Source organism: Mesoplodon bidens (genome assembly GCF_964165515.1).
Source record: "Mesoplodon bidens genome assembly, chromosome: 9".
Lineage (NCBI taxonomy): Eukaryota > Metazoa > Chordata > Mammalia > Artiodactyla > Ziphiidae > Mesoplodon > Mesoplodon bidens.
The window spans coordinates 101,123,224-101,143,413 of NC_138166.1; the positions used below are offsets into that span (position 1 = coordinate 101,123,224).

A 20,190-nucleotide genomic window follows, 5' to 3' on the forward strand; every position below is an offset into this window, starting at 1 on the left:
CGAGAAGGGCAGGGGAACCTGCCTGGCATCCCCACCTGCTCTCGGCCTTCGGGGCCCCTGCTTCAGCCCTGTGCCTGGAGCCTGAATGTGGCCCGGCTTCCCCAGGTGCACGTGTCCTTGCTGTGCCCTGAGATCCCTGGGCACACACCGTGCTCCCCCCCCCTTTTTTTTTTTGCGGTACGCGGGCCTCTCACTGGTGTGGCCTCTCCCGTTGAGGAGCACAGGCTCCGGACGCGCAGGCTCAGCGGCCATGGCTCACGGGCCCAGCCGCTCCGCGGCATGTGGGATCTTCCCGGACCGGGGCATGAACCCACGTCCCCTGCATCGGCAGGCGGACTCTCAACCACTGCGCCACCAGGGAAGCCCCCCACGCTCCCCTTTACAAGTCCTCTCTGTGCTGATCCCCCCTCATCTTTGGGGGGAAAGCTGCCCTCCAGGACCCCTCCTCAGGCTGCCCAGCACTGTCTGCATCCTGCCCCCCCAGGCCGATTGCCACTGGTCCCCAGTGTTTCGACTGTCCCCCCAAGTGTCACTCCCAGAGGCAGCCCCAGACCTCCAGGGACCACACTCTCCAAACTACCCACTGAGGCTCCCAGACCTATAATAAGGGGAGTGGGTATGGGCAGCCTGTGAGATGGAGACCCTAGTGGCACATGTAGGCCACTCGGCCTCTGCAGCTCTGTCTGCCCGGCCCCGTGAAGGAGGCACTGAGCGTCCACAGCGGCTGAGACAAAGGGAAGATGCCTCCTGCTCATAGCGGGTGTCCCGACAACGCAGGGCCTGGCGCACGTGCTTAAAAAGCAGCACACTTTCAAAGCACAGTTCCTGAGCCCCGAGGCTGATAAGCGGGCGGATGCCTCACTGCTTGCTTTGGCTGGTTTCCTGAAAGAACACCCACGGGGAGCAGCACGGCAGCCCGCGGAGACCAGAGAGGCTCAAGGCATGTGGGGAAAGCAGGACAGACCCTGACAGGGCGAGTCACAAAGGCCAGTCCAGCAGGACTCCCTCCCAGCAGCCAAGGCAGCTCCAAGAAGACGGGACAGGGCTTATGGGCCATCTCCCTGCGTGTGATCCACCCAAGCAGAGGGCAGGCCTGGGGCTCTGCTGCTGCGGCCCCAGGGGTGCGGCCTCGCCCTCCCCTCCACTCACGACAGGCCAGCGGGAAAGCAGCAGCTGGGCCAGGTGGTGAGCAGGGCCAGGTGCAGAGCACAGCCAGGCTCCGGGCACTCAGCCTCCTGTCGGAAGAGGCTCCCCGACTCCAGCATGGTTTGGGCCCAGACACACCTTTTGAAAGCTGCTTGTTAAAAGCATAGGTTGGGGCTTCCCTGGTGGCGCAGTGGTTGAGAGTCCGCCTGCTGATGCAGGGGGACGCGGGTTCGTGCCCCGGTTAGGATCCCACATGCCGGAGCGGCTGGGCCCGTGAGCCATGGCTGCTGAGCCTGCGCGTCCAGAGCCTGTGCTCCGCAATGGGAGAGGCCACAGCAGTGAGGCCCGAGTACCGCCAAAAAAAAAAAAAAAAAAAAAAAGCACAGGTTGCATGTTCAGTCCTGGGTTCAAATCCTGTCTCTGCCCTTTACCAGCTGTGAGACCTTGGGCAAATTGCTTGCCCACTCTGAGCCTCCGTCTTCTCATGTACAAAATGAGAAAAAATAATCACCCTTACAGGTGGCCGTGAGGGTAAATTCGATAATGCACGCAGCCTGATCTAACCCAGGAGCCGGTACGTATCCCTAAAAGGCAACAGCAATCTCTGCTCCAGCCCCTCGGGCTTCGGCAGGACAATGTTTTGTAGGAAAAGAATGGAGGGCCTGACGATGCTGCAGACGGGCAGGTGCATATGCCCCAAGCCCTTGGGCTGCCCCACACCTGGCAGAGCCTTTCCTGTCCCTCTCTGGCTATACTGGAAATGTTTAATATCTCATTTCAAAGGTGGGTACATAGTTGTCCCTTTTACCGTTTGCTATACTTTATGTTTGAAATGTTTCATAACTAAAAATTAAAAAATATGAAGGCACAGGAAAGAGTCTCCGCTTTCTCCTTCTTCACAAGGACCAGCCGGTTGAGCCCAGACCCTGGGAGCCCCTCCGAAGAGCAGGGGTAAAGGAGCGGTCCCCCTCGGTGGTCAGCGGGCTTGACCTTGAGTTTGTTACTTGGAAGTGGCCCTCACCTCTGCTCTGGCCCACCTTCTCCGTAGGAGGCCTGTGCACTCCTGCTCTGCCCCCACCTGGCTTCTGGAACCCTCTGGGGTTGGCGTGCTTGACCCTGGATACACATCCCACAGTGAAGAGGAAAGGCAGAGGCCCCCCAGGGCTTGGCCGATTTCTTGGGCCTCGCCTCAGCTCCCGGAATGTTCAGAGTGGGCTGCAGGCCTGCAAGGAGGAGGCAGGATGCTGCAGTGGGTACCTCATCCACACGGGCCGATGGTTCTGAGACGGGCATAGGAGGCTGCATAGCTCTGTGAGCTTCCTCTCTTCTCCCCAACCTCTGAAAAGGTGGCCCCCAAGTTCATCTCAATACACAAAAGGGCCTGACCTGTTTCCCAGGGACGGTGTGGACGGTGTAAACACCGCAGCTCCATGGAACAGGCCCCCCGGGATCCCAGCAGACACCTCACACTCAGCCTAACGGGAAACCACGGATGACAACTCCCTCCCTCTCCACCTGCCGGCACAAGTGCTTCTTCCTCAATGCCAGAGGCCAGGCCGCAGGGCTCACAGAACCATCCCGGGTCTCCAGACCCCCGGGAACCCTGCCTGCCTCTGCAGGGCATCTGGGAAGGCAGCCCACCGCTCTCCGAGCTGCGGGGGTCGGAATTCTGGGAGGTCCCCAAGGAGAGATACTTCCCTGGCTTAGGTGGCTCAACCTGCATGTGGACGTGCAGGGAAGGGACACAGGAAGGAAACAGACGTGCAGACGTGAACCGAGGGTCACCTATTTGGAGGAGGTAAGGTGAGCAGGGGCAGGGGGTGGCGCCCCCGACGCTGTGCTGTGCTTCACACTCAGCCCAGAGGTGACGGCAGGGTCCCAGGGACGGCCCCACATGGCCAGGGTCTCACGGGCTGGGGCCGAGACTGGCAGGCGGCCCTGCAAGTTTCTGATGGCAGGGGGGACGTGGGGAAGCCCTTCTTTTAAAGAGGCAGATCAGGACGGAAGGGAAAGGGTCTTCCCCAACCCTACGGTGGGGAGAAGGAGGGACCCTGGAAAGTGGGCAAAGCCAGCACACCCAAAGGTCACCCGCACGTGCATCTCCCAAGTCGCGGTACACCTAGACCTGAGTTTGTACAGGGGAAACACAGCAGGGAGACGCGACGATACAGCATCCAAGCTACAGGGGCCTTTGTGGCCCCCTCTGAGGGGACGTCATATCAAAGCAAAGGAAGCCTGGACAGCCGGGGGTCGGCAGGTCCTCCGTTTCTCGGGAAGGCGCCAGGCCATCTACTGTGGAGATGGTGGCCCTGGACCTTATCGAGCAGAATCTTATCCCCCAACTACTCTGAAAAACGGGGGCTTTTCTGCCTCAGTCCCACCGTGGGGCGAAGCAGGCTGTGACTTAACAGCTAATGAAGTAACGAACCAACAAACCGAATAGCCGCATGTTTCCTGAGTCAAGCGCCACTGCTGCTGTGGCACCAGCGCGTGTGCTGCCTTTGCGCCCGTCCCTTCAGGCTCTGTTTTAGGACCGGCCTCTACAACGGGGCCCGCTGCTCCTGACGCTGGGGGCGACCCTCCCCGCCCAAGCCAACAGCGTGGGCACTGCCTCCTTCCAACTCTGACCCCAGGGGCCTCCACACCCTGCACTGTGCCCACCCTCACCCCGCCCCGTCCCCATCCCACCGCCCAGCAGGGCCCTCCCCCCACGCTCACCCCCCCACCCCCGCCTGGGACCCATCCTGGACAGACCCCGGTGTGTGCTCATGGGAACAACACTGACTGCACTCTGGGAGCTCCCCACCCCACCCCAGGAGCACCCCACACTAGGGCACCCTACCCTGGGGCACCCCACACTGGGAGCACTCCATCCCACCCCAGGAGTACTCCACATTAGGGACACCCCACCCCAGGAGCACCTCACAGCGGGGCACCCACCCTGGGAGCACCCCATACTAGGAGCACCCCACCCCAGTGGCACCTCACACTACGAGTTGGCCTGGCCTTCGTGCTTCTCACGGTCTCCTGAGCACCCCCTGCAGAGGTCCGGGCTCCACCAGGTCTGCTCCCGGGCACATTCACTCCCACTGCTGTGCCCAACACTGGGCTCCGCGCCCTGCAGGCTGACTCCAACACGGGAGACGGACTTGCCCCTGGGCGGTACCAGGAGACTCAGCCCAGAGATCCCGCTCGTCCTCAGGAACCCAGAGCCCGTCCCTCCATGCCCCGCCCAGGATGCATCCCCACTGCCCCCCACACACCTCTCCCCATCACACACAGTGCTGCCTCCCAGGTGCCCGCCGGTCCTCCCTTTGCCTCCCTAAATCCCGGGATCAGATACCGGGTGGCTTAGGGACCTGCTGTACAGCACAAGGAACTCTACTCAGTACTCTGTAATGGCCTAGATGGGAAAAGAATCTAAAAAAGACTGGATATATGTGTATGCATAACTGATTCACTTTGCTGTACACCTGAAACGAACACAATATTGTAAATCAGCTATACTCCAATAAAAATTTTTTAAAAAAAATCAAAGTTAAAAAAAAAAAAGAAAAAGAAACCAGGTGGCCAACTCTCAGCTCAGTAACAACCAATCCCCCGCCCTGCCCCCATCACTAGAAAAATGCAATTTATCCAGCCTAACAGACATGGGCCCTCTGGCGCTCACCAGGGGCCGGAGGTCATTCTGTGCAAGCCAAGCGGAGCCCTTCTCTGCTCCACTGGTCCTGGGGCCCCAGGGCTGCCCCTCACCTCGAGGACCCCTAACGGGCCTCCTGGCCTGGCTCTCCAGGGGACGGCCACACTGCTTCCTGTCACCTTGAGACCACCCCCCTCGCTTCATGGGTGGCTCCCCAGAGGCTCGGTGCCTCCGAGCACTGCACCCCAACCTGCTCACCTCGGGTGTGGGAACTGGCCTGGAGAAGGGAAAGGGCTGTGGCCACGACCCGGGCCAGGAACACCCAGACCCTAATATCTAGATAGAGGGAGGGACCACATCCTGCAGACATGCCGGCCAAGTGCAGGCCACACATCCTCATAGCAACACATGCTTCATAGCAACAGTATCACAGGCTGACGGGCGTCAAGAACAGGCTCTGCAGCAGCCACTGCGTCCGCCGTCGACTCACTAAATCCTCACGACAACACGGGGTGGGCACAGCTCCACGTCCGTAATCCCTAATCCAAACCTCAGCCGATGTGTTCCAGGAGTCTTTGGATTTGAGGAACACACTTGTGTTTCCACAGCAAAGGTACACGCAGTCCCAGGAAGTGAGATTAAACTTCACTACAACCAGCCTCATATCAAAATGAGTTTTGATGCCAAGCCTAAGAAAAAACCTTCGTTTTTTTCAACTTTTGGATTTAGGAATTATGGACCACGGTTTGTGCGTAGACGTAATCCTCACTTCACAGGGACGGAAACCAAAATTCATGTGTTGGCAACAGCCCTAACCCTGGTATCTGTGAATGGGACTGTATTTTGGAAATAGGGCCTTTAAGGACGTAATTCAGTTAAAATGAGGGCACTGGAGTGGAACCTCATCCAGTATGACCGGTGTCCTTACGAGAAGAGGGAATCTGGAAGCAGAGGGAAGACGGTGTGAGGACACCGGGGGAATGGCCGTCTATAAGCCGAGGGGAGAGGCCTCAGAGGAAACCAGCCCTGCTGACACCTTGACCTCGGACTTCCGGCCTCCAGACCTGTGAGCCAATCAACCTCTGTCGTTTAAGCTGCCCAGTCAGTGGTACTTTGTTCCACAGCCTGAGCTGACTGGTACACTGGGTGGGGCGGCAGCTCAGAGGAGGAGCCAGGGGCCTCCCTGGCAGCCAGGCCGGCCTCACCTCCAGACAGATGACGGAGCCCTGGTGCTCCTGGAACACACGCAGCTGCTGCCCACTCAGGATGTCCCAGGCCCGGACGGTGGCATCCGTGCTGCCAGTGAAGGCCGTGTGGCCGGGCGTGGCCAGCACCAGGCAGAGCACGGCACCTGTGTGGCCCCGCAGTGTCTGGTGGCAGCAGCCGCTGGCCACCTGCCAGACCTTGGCCGTGCCATCCGTGCTGCCGGTCACCAGGAGCCCCCTGGCCACGGCCTCCTCCGCGCACGGAGCCCCAGGGAGGTCCTGGGGGGCAGAGTAGGCTAGAGTCAGCACACAGTTGCGGTGGCCCCGGAACTCCCGGGCCACCTGCCCCTTGTCCACACTCCAGGCTCGAGCTGTCCGGTCGTAGGAGCTGCTGAAGAGCTGATTGTTGGCGACCAGGATCCTGGTGGCAAAAGGGGAAGGGTCAGGTGTCAGAGCGTGCAGGGCTGCCCGGCAGGCTGGCGTCTTACGTGTTCAATGAGCCCAGATGATGGGTGAGAAGAATGAATGGTCCCAGTGACTGGGAGACTCGAGTCTGAGAAAATCTCAAGGCTGAGGAATCTCAGGCCCCCTGCAGCAGGGGGACAGTGAGGGAGCCAGGAGAGCCCACGGAGGGGTGGGGGGGGCGGCGGGGGAGCAGAACCTGCCAAGCAGTAACTATTCATGACTCCTATTCTCATTTTGATGTATGCTAAGACTTTCTCTGCAGAAAATACACATCTGTCTCTAGCATAGAACTCTGTGTATAACTTCAAAGGGCATGAGGGTGGACCTTAATTTACACACCATCCCCAAAGGGCTGCGGCCTGAACCTGCAATGGGGCGTGTCGTCTGTGTGGCCACAGAGGGGTCAGGACCCCCATCTCGGTCTCAGAGGCACCTGGTGCCCCCCTCTTTTAAAAGGTCTTGCCTGGGAGCCTAGCACGGGCCGGAGGAAAGATGGACACGGAACAGAGCAGACCTTCCTTCCGCGGCCTCTCACCTCTGGGCGGTTCTCACTTCCCACAAGTCATCAAGGATACAGCACAAGAAAAGCACACCCTCTACTGATGGCTTCTTCCCTAATGCCAGGAGGTACGGGTTTCACCACATGTGTGTTTCTAAAGGAAAGTGACGACGTGGTGCCTCGGGTGATGTTCTGGCGGCCCGAGTCCTGCCGGGTGTGGCCTGTGACGGCAGGGACGCCAGGCCGGGCCGGTGCCCCCAGAAGCTCACACACCTGGCCCGGCTCTGAAAACACGAGACGTGTAGTCCACGTCCTCATGTCAGGGCCATCACACATCTGTGAGCACAGTTACTTAATAGTGCAAATATGCACCCAGAGATGTTTAGAACAGCCAACTGCTCAAAAGCAGTGTGTGTGTGTGTGTGTGTGTGTGTGCATGAGCGCATATGTGTACTTGTGTGTGCACATGTGTGCACTCGGGAGAGTCTACACCTGGCAGAGCATCACTTCTAGCCTTAATTGTCCAGATTTCCTTTTGAGGAGCCACTGATTCGTTTCCAGGTACAACCAGGGGGCCGGCTGGTCACCTGAGATGTGACCTGCTTCCACCCACCCCATCCTCTGTCAGCCCTTCCAGCCGCTCACAGCCTCACTAGAGGAGGCGCCCCAGGCCCACACTTTTCCTCAGTCACAAACTTCTTTCTCAAGAAAGAGTGCGGAAGAGGCCAGCAAGAGCTGAACTCCGGGTCGCCCTCCCAGCCCTCCTCCGCCCCGGCCTGCGGGGTGCTGGCTGGTCTCCCAGGTCCCCGGGCCTCGCCTGCTCTATCTAGGGGGTGTAGGGGGGATAAAAGCTCAGCTGCAGGAGGCGGGGGCTGGGGCAGAGCTCTATGGGGTCCCCACGGGGGTCCTTCCCCACTCAGGACCATCCTGAGCCAACACGACCCTTCTGCCTTTCTGCTCAGGGATGCTCCCCTGTTCCCGCCCTGTGGGAGCACCGTTGCGCCTGCAGGCAGCTGGTACTCCGGGCAGTTAATGATCGGGCTGACCCACCGCTTCCACCAACCGTGCACTCGAACATTAGGCCAGAAGGGTCCCACCCGGACCCAGGCTCCACAAAGCTCACGCCGCCAGCATCCCCTCTGGCTGAGAACATCCCTCCGTCCCTGACCCCGACCCCGACCCCGCCAAACGCCCGCCTGCACTGGGCCCTTTCCCTGCTTAGTTCGCTGCCCGGGCAGCTGACCTTCCTGGCCAGTGAGGTCACGAGGGCCCCGGTGACCAGACTCCTGCTCATACCGGGTATTCCCTCGGGAGTTTGCGACGGCCCCAAGTTGCAGAGATAGTGTCCAATTGATCTGATCACCAAGGAATTTCCATGGCTCAGCTCAGACCCAAACACAATACGTTTTTGCAAAAATTCAAACCTCCATGAGACGGAGGGTCTGGGATATCGTCAACGGCAACACGGAAAGCAGAGGTTTAAAAACACCCTCTCCAGAGCAACCCCCATTCTGCCCCTCCTCCGAGCCCCCAGTCCACCATCAGGTACCAATTAAACCATTTCCTCTGGAATTTGTTCCCTCGGTGGGAGCTGTAGCCTCCAGCCCCTTTCCCTGCACCCAGCTGGGGGCAGCTGTGCTGCCAGGGCCATGCGAGGGCTTTCAGGCTCTGGTCTAAGTGTTGGTGGTGCCTCCCTGCCCCACCTCCGCCTCCCAACCCCCCACCTGCAGCCCTGGGCAGTTAGCGCTCGCTGCGCTGGGGACACTGCTGTCCTTCCACTGCTGTTGCTCCAGACCACCTCCCCGCACGTCCACACGTGTTCCCCAGGGAAGCTAAGTTCCTCCAGGGCAGGGGCCCCACAGCCTACATCTCTGTTCCCTGGGACTCGGCCGGGTACCATGAGGAGAGGCCGAGTCCTCCCCGCCTGGCAGGCACACCGACCTGTTCACAATGGACGTGTGTCCCCGGAACACCTGCAGACACTGCCCGGTCAGCACGTCCCACTTCCTGATGGTGCAGTCAGCACTGCACGTGAAGGCGGCTTCGTCCTCCAGCTGGCAGAAGGTCACGTAGCTTTCGTGCCCTGCAGGTGAGGGGGGGAGACGTGAGCACAGCAGGGCATGCCACCTCCTGTTTTTCTTCGAGAATGTTTGAGATGGGGAGGAAGGGAAGAAAGCAGGGGGCAGCGAGTGTTTGCAGCAAGTCCAGTAGCGACTAGCGTGTTGAAATGGTGCTTTAAGTCTGGTAGAATCTCAGGAATCGTGGGAGCCAGGAGCAATTCAGGGGGCACTTGGCCTGCCCTGGAATCCTTCCTCCCTCCTCTCCTCCCGCCCCCTTCTTAGTCATCTTTTAGTCTTCAAACTTTTCAGCTATTTGTCTTCACTCAGTCATTCAACAAACCCCATGTTACAGAGGCAGGAAGTGCAGAGGCCAAGGGCACGGTCTTCGGAACCAGAATGCCTGGGCTAGCAGCCTGGTGCTGCTACTGGCTGCCCATGGGCCAGTTATTTCACCTCTCTGTGCCTCGATTTCCTCACCTGAAATGGGGAGAGTGACAATGCCTATCTCACGGTGTTCCTGTGCCGGCTGTATAAATGCTAGGCATGAGCTGTTCTTACATTTGGGGAGAGATACTGTGGTAGGCAGAATTCTGGCCCCAAAGAGAGCAGGTCCTAATTGCTGGAACCCAGAAATGTTACCTTTCTTGGAAGAAGACACATTTATAGATGCAATTAATTAAGGATCTTGAGACGGGGAGATTGTCCTGGATAGCAGGGTGGGCCCTACACGCCATCACAAGCATCCTTATAAGAAGGAGGCAGACGGACTTCCCTGGTGGTCCAGTGGTTAAGACTCCATGTTCCCAATGCAGGGGGCCCAGGTTCGACCGGGAACTGGATCCTGCACGTCACAACTAAGAGTCCATATGCCGCAACTAAAGATCCCCCATGCCGCAACTAAAGACCCCTCATGCCGCATCTAAGACCCGGCACAGCCAAATAAATAAATACATACACACATAGAGGAGTCAGAGGACACAGAGGAGGCACCGTGAAGACAGAGCAGAGATTTTCAGGTGCTGGCCCTGAAGATGGAAGTGATGGGGCCACAAGCCAAGGGGTGCAGCAGCCATCAGAAGCTGGAAAGGCAACGGCATTCTCCCCTACAGGTTGCAGAAGGAACCCAGCCCTGCCAACCCCTTGATTTCATCCCAGTGACGCTGATTTTGGACTTTGAGCCTCCAGACTTGTGCCAGAATAAACTTGTTTTAAGGAAACCCAGTGCGATCATCGGTCACAGCAGCCGCAGGACACAAATACAGAAACAGAGGTAATTAAAACACATTCCCTGCCTTCAAACAGAGCAGCCAGCCCAGAAGGAGGGACCGTCAGCCGAGCTTGATACGTGCTGGGACAGAGCGTGACGAGGGTCGACAGAGCAGGAGCCTGGGTGTGGCAGGCACGGAGGGGTCTACGCAGTACCCGTGTCTGCCGGGAGAACAGGAAGAGCATCTGGGAGAGAACGTAGCACACACCAAAGCAGGAGGGGCCCCCGGGGCCAGAATTCAGGCAGGTGGCAGAAACGGTGGATTAAGTAGACACAGTGAGGGTGCAGGTCTGGGACGGAGGGAGGGCCCCGCAGTCTGGGGTCTCGGCCAAGTGCACCTTGTCATCCTCTTACGGGGCAGTTGTCAGATTTTTTGACTCTCACCCTGGCTGTGGGGGCGACGTTTACCCCTCGACCATTCTTAAGCAGCCCACGAGTCCTCCATCCTTGGACACGGTAGGGCCTGTTTTTCAGGTAAAAGTGTTTCCATCTCGGATATAAGCACTTGCAACAGCAAACTGAAGCTGACTCTATTGGAGAAGAATTCAGGGACCAGAAAATCAACGGAAGCAGAGGAATGTTAGACCTAAGAGCCATTTCACAGACGAGGAGACTGATGAATTCAAATAAAAACACATGGGAGCGTCATATTTATTACTTTAAGGATTTCGATCAGATTTTAAAATTTCATCTAGATATCTGGTATCTTGTAGATGGGGATTTAGAATCTCCTGGGTAGTTTCAAGCTGATTCACACTTTTTTTTTTGGCCCTGGGGTCAAGCTTAGTTTCTCTTGGAAGAATCCAACTTCCTGGGTTCTAAGAAACAGAATTTTTTTTTTAAAGTAAGAAAGAAACGTTTTCCCATCTTCTTGGATAGCACATACCAGGCCTCTAGGAAAACAACATTTGCATAAATTAAGTAAACACGGGAAGAGGCTGCAGACTGTTTCCCTCAAAGTGCACATCAGTTTAAAAGTCCAGGGCAGGGCTTCCTTGGTGGCGCAGTGGTTGAGAGTCCGCCTGCCGATGAAGGGGACACGGGTTCATGCCCCGGTCTGGGAAGATCCCACATGCCGCGGAGCGGCTGGGCCCGTGAGCCATGGCCACTGAGCCTGCACGTCCGGAGCCTGTGCCCCGCAACGGGAGAGGCCACAACAGTGAGAGGCCCGCGTGCCGCAAAAAAGAAAAAAAAAAAAAAAAGTCGAGGGCAAATGTGTTTGGCAAAACACAGCCCAGCTTTTTGCCAACCCCAAAATGTTTATAAATATTTGAGGATTCTCAATGAGCTTTCCCCGAGACCAGATCAGCCATCAGGAGGGGTCGGGAGGGCTCAGCACCATGAGAGGAGTCCCCAGTGCTAACCAAGGCCAGGAGAGGCTCCCTCGGGTGTCACTCCCATTCCAGCTCCTTCTGTGCCATCTCAGCAGCATCTGACAGCAGGAAGGCAGAGTGTCACGTGAACCCATCAATCAGGCCAAGAAAAACACTGAAAATCCAAGCGTGGCACCTAGACTCGGTGAAACTGCAGCCATTAACCAAGACCATGAGAGTGGGACAGCTTTTCTGATACGTAGAATTAAAAAAAAGGATATATACACAGATTGCAAATCAACAGAAATATAAACAGACTTGAAGAAAAGAGGTGATAATAAAAAGAAGTTTTTCAATGTAAAAGAACTCGTCTCCGAAGCTGGGCCAGGCTGACCCTCCGGCCCCTCAGGGGCCTGGCCAAGCTGGCGGGGGTCCCTGCATCGATCAAGGCTCTCCCCCGCACAAGCCCCTTCTCCAGCACAAGACGCCCATCTCACATCTGACAGCCCAAGGGAGCGAGCGATCCGGGCTCAGAGCCCTTGCAGCACAGGGGCCCTGGGGGCTGCGGAGTGCGCCCCTGACTATAAACCACAGACTATAATCCACAGACCAACGACAGGGCTCCACCGCCCCGGCAGGATCACCAGGGGTGGAGGAGTGAGGGCTCGGAGAAGGGAGGGCCCGTCACGTCTCCAGGGACCGCAGCGCCTCGGCCACAAGCTGTTGGAATTGTGCAGAATAAGCAAGAAAGCCAAACTAAAAATAAATATTTTTGAAGGGATGTAGAATGCAGATAAAATGCGGTTATGATGTTCAAAAGAATATGCTGAGGCTCAGGGTTTCCTGCCAAGGTAGCCGGCCCTGTCTCCCGGCTTGCACGCCCTTAGCGTTGCCAGAGGTTTAGCGTCCAAGTGCCCCCTCCCCATGCAGCAGCAGCTCGCCGCGCTGGAGACCAGGGTCTGCAGGGGTAGAGGGGCCTGGAGTGGGCACGGCCCAGCTGAACACGCCTTCAACTCGGCATGAAGAGCGGGGCCTCCTCTCGCCCTGCTGCCCCCGGAGTCTTCCGTCTGCCCCCGCGGGTCCTCGTCTTCTCCAGCCTGCACCCTGCAGCGCCCCCCACCTGCTGTGGGCTCCCGATCTCCTCTGCTGCCCGCAGGGGTCAGACAGTCGGGACCCCCAGGAGGGGTCTCTAGATGCGCTGGCCGAGGCCCTCACACCACGGTCACGCCTCCCCGGAGGGAGCCCCCTCCCCAGCTGTTTCCAGGCGGCCGTGACCGCTCCCACCCTCCCTCCTTCAGGCCTGGGGATGGTGACAGCTCCTCTGGTACTCGCCATAGGTACAGTGGTTCCCCACACGCTGCCCACATTTTACAAGCGTCCCTTTATTAGACTCTCCCTGAGTTACCATTCTGAGGTGCCAGTTGTTTCCTGTCGTTGTCTGAGCGCGGGAGCCCTGGCTGGAATGGACAGGGTCTGACAAAGCCACTGAGGAGGCAGGCTTGGGCCACCCGCCCCCGAGCCCCCAGCCCCCGAGCCCCCAGCCTGGGCTGACGCTCTGCTCACTGCTGCCGCCGCAGGGCCTGTCCTCAGCCCAGCTTCACCAGCTCCACAACCTTGACCAAACTCTCTCCCACCTCCATCCCGTTCTCCTTAATCCACATCCACAGGGGAGCTCACCTGCCCCAGACCATGGTCTCTGCAGAGCTTTACAGTGAATTGCCAGTGTGGGCCTCCTTCACATCCGTAATTAAAACTGTTGTTTTTTGGTTTTTTTTTTTTTTTTTTGCAGTACGCGGGCCTCTCACTGTTGTGGCCTCTTCCGTTGCGGAGCACAGGCTCCGGATGCTCAGGCTCAGTGGCCATGGATCACGGGCCCAGCCGCTCCACGGCATGTGGGATCTTCCCGGACCAGGGCACGAACCCGTGTCCCCTGCATCGGCAGGCGGACTCTCAACCACTGCGCCACCAGGGAAGCCCAAAACTAACTGTTTTTTGATGGAATTCTTCCTTGACCAGGACAAAGTTAATAACGATTTGTTTATGTCTGAGAGCCTTCCCTGTGCTTCCACGTGCCTGTTTCAAAATATGTCTGAGATGATTCAGCAATCCCACTTCTGGGTCTATACCCAAAAGAATGGAAAGCAGGGCCTGGAAGAGATATTTGCACACCCATGTTCACAGCAGCATCATGCACAATGGTCAGAAAGTGGAAGCAGCCCAAGTGTCCACCGATGGATGATGGATAAAGAAGATGTATAAGATCCACACGGCAGAACAGCATTCGGCTTTCAAAAGGAAGGACATTCTGGCCCATGCTACAGCCTTGGGGACCTTGTGCTGAGTGAAATGAGCCAGTCACAAAAAGACAACTAATATGTGACTCCACTTATACAAGGCACCCAGAGGAGTCAGGTTCTTACAGGCAGCAAGTAGAACAGTGGGTGCCAGGGGCTGGGGGAGGGAGGAATGAGGTTATTGTTATTGTTATTGTTCAGAGGGGATGGTTTCAGTCTTACAAGGGGAAGAAATCCTGGAGGTGATGGTGATGGCTGCACAACATTCTGAACGTTTAATGTCTCCGAACTGTATATTAAAAATGGCTAAGATGGTAAATATTATGCTGTGTGTTTTTTATAACAATTAAAAATTGTCTCAGTTCCAGGCCCTCCTGGGCCAAGAGGTGAACCCTGACCACCCCAGCCCACCAAGTTCCTGCTCTTCTGAAGTGCACACAGCCCCTTAGTTAAGCAATCCTTCTCTCAATCCAATCTGCAAATTCCCTGGGGCGGGATCTGAGACTCTTGCACCTTTGAATCCAACACAGGCACCCAGAGCAGTCAAGCCAACAGGCAGCTGAGGGGGAAAGGGCTCTGGACCCAGAGGGAGGAGCGCAGAGGGCTGGCAAGCCTCAGTTTCCTCATCTACAAAACGGGATGATAAAGAGTTGTGGGGGCTTCCCTGGTGGCGCAGTGGTTAAGAGTCCACCTGCTGATGCAGGGGACACGAGCTCGTGCCCCGGTCCGGGAAGATCCCACATGCCACAGAGTGGCTGGGCCCGTGAGCCATGGCCGCTGAGCTTGCGCCCCCGGAGCCTGTGCTCCGCAACGGGAGACGCCACAACGATGAGAGGTCTGCGTACAGCAAAAAAAAAGGGAGGCAAATGAGGAAGAGCTTTGAAGCTGGCATGGCACAGTGCCAAGGGATGCTGTTACTCACTTCGGGGATGAAGGATAAGACAGCGAATACAATGAGCTAGGAACTCTTTGTTAACTGGCTTGATGCCCACCATGACCTTATGAGATTAGGTTCCTCTTGTTATCACCCCCAATTCACAGATAAAGAAACTGAGGCACGGGACTTCCCTGGTGGTCCAGTGGGTAAGACTCCATGCTCCCAGTGCGGGGGATCCGGGTGCGATCCCTGGTCGGGGAACTAGATCCCACATGCATGCCGCAACTAAGAAGCCTTCATGCTGCAACTGAGGATCCCGCGTGCTGCAACTAAGACTTGGCGCAGCCAAAATAAATAAATAAATAAATAGGGCTTCCCTGGGGGTGCAGTGTTCAAGAATCCACCTGCCAATGCAGGGGACATGGGTTCGAGCCCTGGTCCGGGAAGATCTGGGAAGATCCTCTGGCCCCCAACTGCTTCTGCACCGTGAGCTCGTCTGCAGAAGGAAAATGCATGGCAGGAGCTGCCAACCCAGGCCGCTCTGCCCGAGAAATCCAGGCCTGACCCACCAACAGGCTCTCCTTTGAAGCCTTCTGTGGGCCCCAAGCTATGCAAGGAGCTGGCAGTTTCTAAGACGGCAGTGGGAAGAGCCTGGATTTGGAGTCAGGGGACCTGCAGGGTCTGCCGCTGATCAGCCGTGTGGCCCCGGGGGAGCACAGCTTCCCCGCAACTCTGTCCTGCCCAGAGCAGGGGCCACACAGTGGGCGACAAGCCCCTCTGCCGCCGACCAGCCGCGAGACCCTGGACAAACCCTGCAACCACACTATGCATCGGGCGTGCTGACAACAGCACCTGCCTCACGATGTGAGTGTCTAGGAGACACTTAGAACATGCTGCATGTTGGTAAATATCTGCATCTCCTGTTCTCATCTATAAACTGGTGTTATCATAGCAGCATTATTCACAATAGCCAAGACATGGAAGCAACCTGAATGTCCACTGACAGATAAATGGATAAAGAAGATGTGGTGTGTACACACACACACACTCACACACACATACACACAATGGAATACTACTCAGCCATCAAAAAGAATGAAATAATGCCATTTGCAGCAACATGGATGGACCCAGAGATTACCATACTAAGCGAAGTAAGTCAGAAAGAGAAAGACAAATACCATATGATATCACTTACATGTGCAATCTAAAATGCGATACAAATCAACGTATCTACGAAACAAAAACAGACTCACAGACATAGAGAACAGACTTGTGGTTGCCAGGGGTGGGGAGGGAAGGAATGGGAGTTTGGGATTAGCAGAGGCAAACTATTATATATAGCATGGATAAACAACAAGGGCCTACTGTAGAGTACAGGGAACTATATTCAATATTCTGTGACAAACCCTAATGGAAAAGAATATATATAAATATATATGTATAACTGAGTCACTTTGCTGTACAGAAGAAATTAACACAACATTGTAAGTCAACTACACTTCAATAAAGTTTTAAAAATAAATAAACAAACTGCTGTCAATTGTTCTTAATTTTTTTTTTTTTGTTTGTTTGGCCGTGCCACGCAGCCTGTCTTAGTTCCCCAACCAGGGACTGAACCCAGACCCTCAGCAGTGGAAGCGCCGAGTCCTAACCACTGGACCGCCAGGGAAGCCCCTAAGTGCTGTCAAGTCTATCCACCTCACAGGTGCAGGGGTTGAGAACATGAGAAACATGTACTTAGACGGGTATTTATAAAATACAGGGCACTAAAATGTCAAGACGTTTTTATTAATATTTCACGGATACAAAAAAAATCCTATGGACTTCCCTGGTGGCGCAGTGGTTAAGAATCCACCTGCCAATGCACGGGACACGAGTTTGATCCCTGGTCCGGGAAGATCCCACACGCCACAGGGCAACTAAGCCCGTGCGCCACAACTGCTGAACCCATGCGCCACAGCTACTGAAGCCCGCGCGCCTAGAGCCCGAGCTCTGCAACAAGAGAAGCCACCACCGTGAGAAGCCCGCGCACCGCAACGAAGAGTAGCCCCCGCTCGCTGCAACTACAGAAAGCCCACGTGCAGCAACGAAGACCCAACGCAGCCAATAAAAACAAATCCCACGGGCTTCCCTGGTGGCGCAGTGGTTGAGAGTCCGCCTGCCGATGCAGGAGACACAGGTTCGTGCCCCGGTCTGGGAAGATCCCACATGCCGTGCAGTGGCTGGGCCCATGAGCCATGGCCACTGAGCCTGTGCGTCCGGAGCCTGTGCTCCGCAACGGGAGAGGCCACAACAGTGAGAGGCCCGCGTAGCTCAAAAAAAAAAAAAAAAAAAACAAATCCCACAGAGGAGCAGTTGGCAGGTCCTTGCTTACCATGGGGGCCACACAAGGATTATCACACACCCAAAACGACTCTCTCACAAGCCTATTAGTGCAATTTCAGGATAAGGAAAGGTTACTTTTGTCCCCTCTGTCCTTGACAATTCTTAAAGTGCAAACCCTTATAAAAGAAACGACCCTGTCAGCAGTTTTTCCGTTTGATAGCGTTTTCCCGTGGAGTGGGAAGGCCTCCAACTAGGGCAACAGAGGGTCCAGCGTGGCCTTGCTAGGAAGCAGGTTCTGGTGTCCTGTGGGGACGAGCCGCTGTGAGGGTCACTAAAGTGGGCGTGAAGGGGCCTTGCCAGGCACAGAGCCGGGTGAGGATGGCAGGGCAGGGCTGGGCAGGGCTATGGGCCCTGGGGACAGAGCCAGGTGCCCACCAGGCCAGAACCACCCTGGAAAGGACTGGAGCTTCCTGAGGCAGAAACTGGCCTACAAATTGGGCTCCCACAAGGGGCCCCAGGCCCAGGGCTCCCCGGGCCAGCCGATCATCAGAGTCACCTCACAGCTTGTTAGAAATGCCAATTCTGGAGTCCTACCCCCAAAGGCTCAGTGAAACCCAGACCTAGGAACCTGCATCTCTGAAAGCCCTCCAGATACTGTTCCCATGTTTGGAAAGCAATACACACTGGATTGAAATTTTCTAACAGATCTATGCCTTGGTGTGTGTGTGACTATCTGTGTGTGGTGGCCAACCCCCCATTATCTATACTAGCTCCCAAATAGCAGGCAGTCCAAAATGCATCCCTACTGAGCTTTGAAATACCTACCATAACTGCTTTGATGTAAAATCAACAGGGTGGGACTTCCCTAGCGGTCCAGTGGTTAAGATCCTCCTGACAAAGTAGGGGACACGGGGTCGAGTCCTGGTCTGGGAAGATCCCACATGCCACGGAGCAACTAAGCCCACGCGCCACAACTACTGAAGCCCGCATGCCACAACTACTGAAGCCTGCACACCTAAAGCCCGTGCTCCGCAACAAGAGAAGCCATCGCAATGAGAAGCCCGCGCACTGCAACGAAGAGTAGCCCCCGCTCGCCGCAACTAGAGAAAGCCCACACACAGCAGTGAAGACCCAACGCAGCCAATAAATAAATAAATAAATAAATAATAAAAATAAAACCAACCGGGTGGGACTTCCCTAGCGGTCCAGTGGTTAAGACTCCGTGCTTCCACTGCAGGGGGCACAGGTTCGCTCCTCGGTCGGGGGGAACTAAGATCCCACGAGCCTCATGGCCCAGCCAAAGATAAATAAATAAATAAAATAAAATGAAAAAAAAGAAAACCAGCAGGGTCAGGATCAGCCAATACGGAAGCTAATTTACTCCCTGTGGAAGCTAATTTACCCCCTGTGCCTAGATGAGCCAGGAGGCCTGGGGCAGGCCACCCAGGATTTGCTGATTATGGTGGAAAAACCAACAGTGAAAAATAACTGTGCACACAGTGCAGGCAGCCTGGTGCTTCCACAAGGGGCTATAGGAGCCACTCAGATAACAGAGGGACCTCACAGTCCTGTGCTGCAGGCATGTGACAGGGACCCGAGGTAAGAAAAACATCCACCTCCCCTTGAGTAAGCCACAAATATAAATCGGTGTGGGTAGACTGGTAGGGCTGTTTCATAAAACAATAGTTACGCCCATGTGTACCTCCTGCTATTTCATGGAGTTTCCAAACATGCCAAATTGCGGCTGAAATGAGGCAGCGAGAGAGCAGGGCAGGGGGCTCGGATGAGGGAGGGGGTTTTCGACTCTGCCCCCCCATGGGCTGTGTAAACCGCTGGTGAACTACTTAACTCCGTGCCTCAGTTCGCCTGCCTGCACGAGTGGTGGGAAAACAGTACCACACCATGCGGAGTGCACTCCGTAGTGCCCAGGCCGATTAACAAGCCACCGTCGTGACTACAAAGGCCCCGAGAGAGGAAATGTTCAGCCAAAGGTCACAAGGCCAGTGAGAGACGAGGGAAGCTGAAAGCGGCAGAGCTGCGATTTCCTTTTGTTTGTTAAAACTGCGGTGATGGAAGGGATTTCACCCGGCGGTTGACAGGTGATCTGCGCCCTCGCAGCCTCGCCCCTCGTCTCACTGGCCAGTATCGTAGCCCCCTCCCCCACTCCCACCCCACCCAGCGCGATGGGCGCGGGCTGGACTCTGGGGAAGGGGTCTGCGGACAAAAGCGCCCAGGTCTGAGGCAGGCGAGCGGCAGAGAGGAGGACAGAGAGAGAGGTCGGAGGACGCGGCCAAGCGGGTCTACCTTGCAGGAGGGCGCAGCACTGGCCGTCCGCGGTGCTCCAGAGTCGGGCCGTGCCGTCCTCGCTGCCCGTCAGCAGGCGCTGCCCGTCGGGGCTCAGGCTGAGCCAGTTGATGCCCCCGCGGTGGTCCGCGCAGACCCTCAGGGCAGACCCTCCGCCCCCCATCCCGCCGGTCGGGCGGCGGACTTAGGAGGAGGCTGCGCGCCGCTAGGGAGGGGCGCCCGGGTATCCTCGCCGCGGCTCCCTGTGGCTGCGTCCCGCGGCCATCGCGGGGCCCCCGGCTCCCGGCTCCTGCGGAAGCACGCGGCGCGGGTGAAGCGGCGGACGCTCGCTCCCGTGCGCCCACCCGGCCTCCCGGCCCGCGGAGCCGGCGGGGGCTGCGCTGCGCGGGGCGGCCCACTCGGGACTCCCGGAACGCCTCCCTTGCCCGCGCCCCCAGGGAAGACCCGCACCCCACCTGAGAAGAGGCGTCCCGGGGCGCTCGGGAAAGCCCGGGTCTCTTCTCGGGGCGCCGCGGACGGGGGGAACACGGGAAGCGGAGCGCCCCGCGTACGCTCCCCGGCCCGCTCCGCGCGCTCCGGGCGGCCGAGGCGAACAATACAGTTCAGCCTGGCTCCTCCTCAGAGACCACCCCTCAACCTGTCCCCTCCCACTTTCCTGGCCTGCGCTCCCGCCCCCGCCCTCGCCCCCGCCCTCGCCCTCTCGGGACAGACCTCAGCCCGCGGTCCCCGCGCCCGCCCCGGGGACGCTGCGGACCGCTCGGCGTGCGACGGTTCCGGCTGCCCGGCCTGCGC

General features: G+C 57.1%; 1 protein-coding gene across 2 annotated transcripts in view; it reads right to left on the reverse strand.

The window, feature by feature from the left end:
- Positions 1–19,977, reverse strand: part of WDR86 (WD repeat domain 86) — a 38,012-nt gene extending 18,035 nt beyond the window's left edge. For both annotated transcript variants that reach the window (XM_081243450.1, XM_081243449.1), the window contains exons 1-4: positions 19,854–19,977; positions 19,399–19,687; positions 8,897–9,038; positions 5,992–6,412 (exon numbers count right to left, since the gene is read on the reverse strand). In XM_081243450.1, the coding sequence (XP_081099576.1) occupies positions 5,992–6,412; positions 8,897–9,038; positions 19,399–19,561 (726 nt within the window). In that variant the 5' untranslated portion in view covers positions 19,562–19,687; positions 19,854–19,977. The remainder of the gene's footprint in view (positions 1–5,991; positions 6,413–8,896; positions 9,039–19,398; positions 19,688–19,853) is intronic.
- Positions 19,978–20,190: the final 213 nt, after the last annotated feature.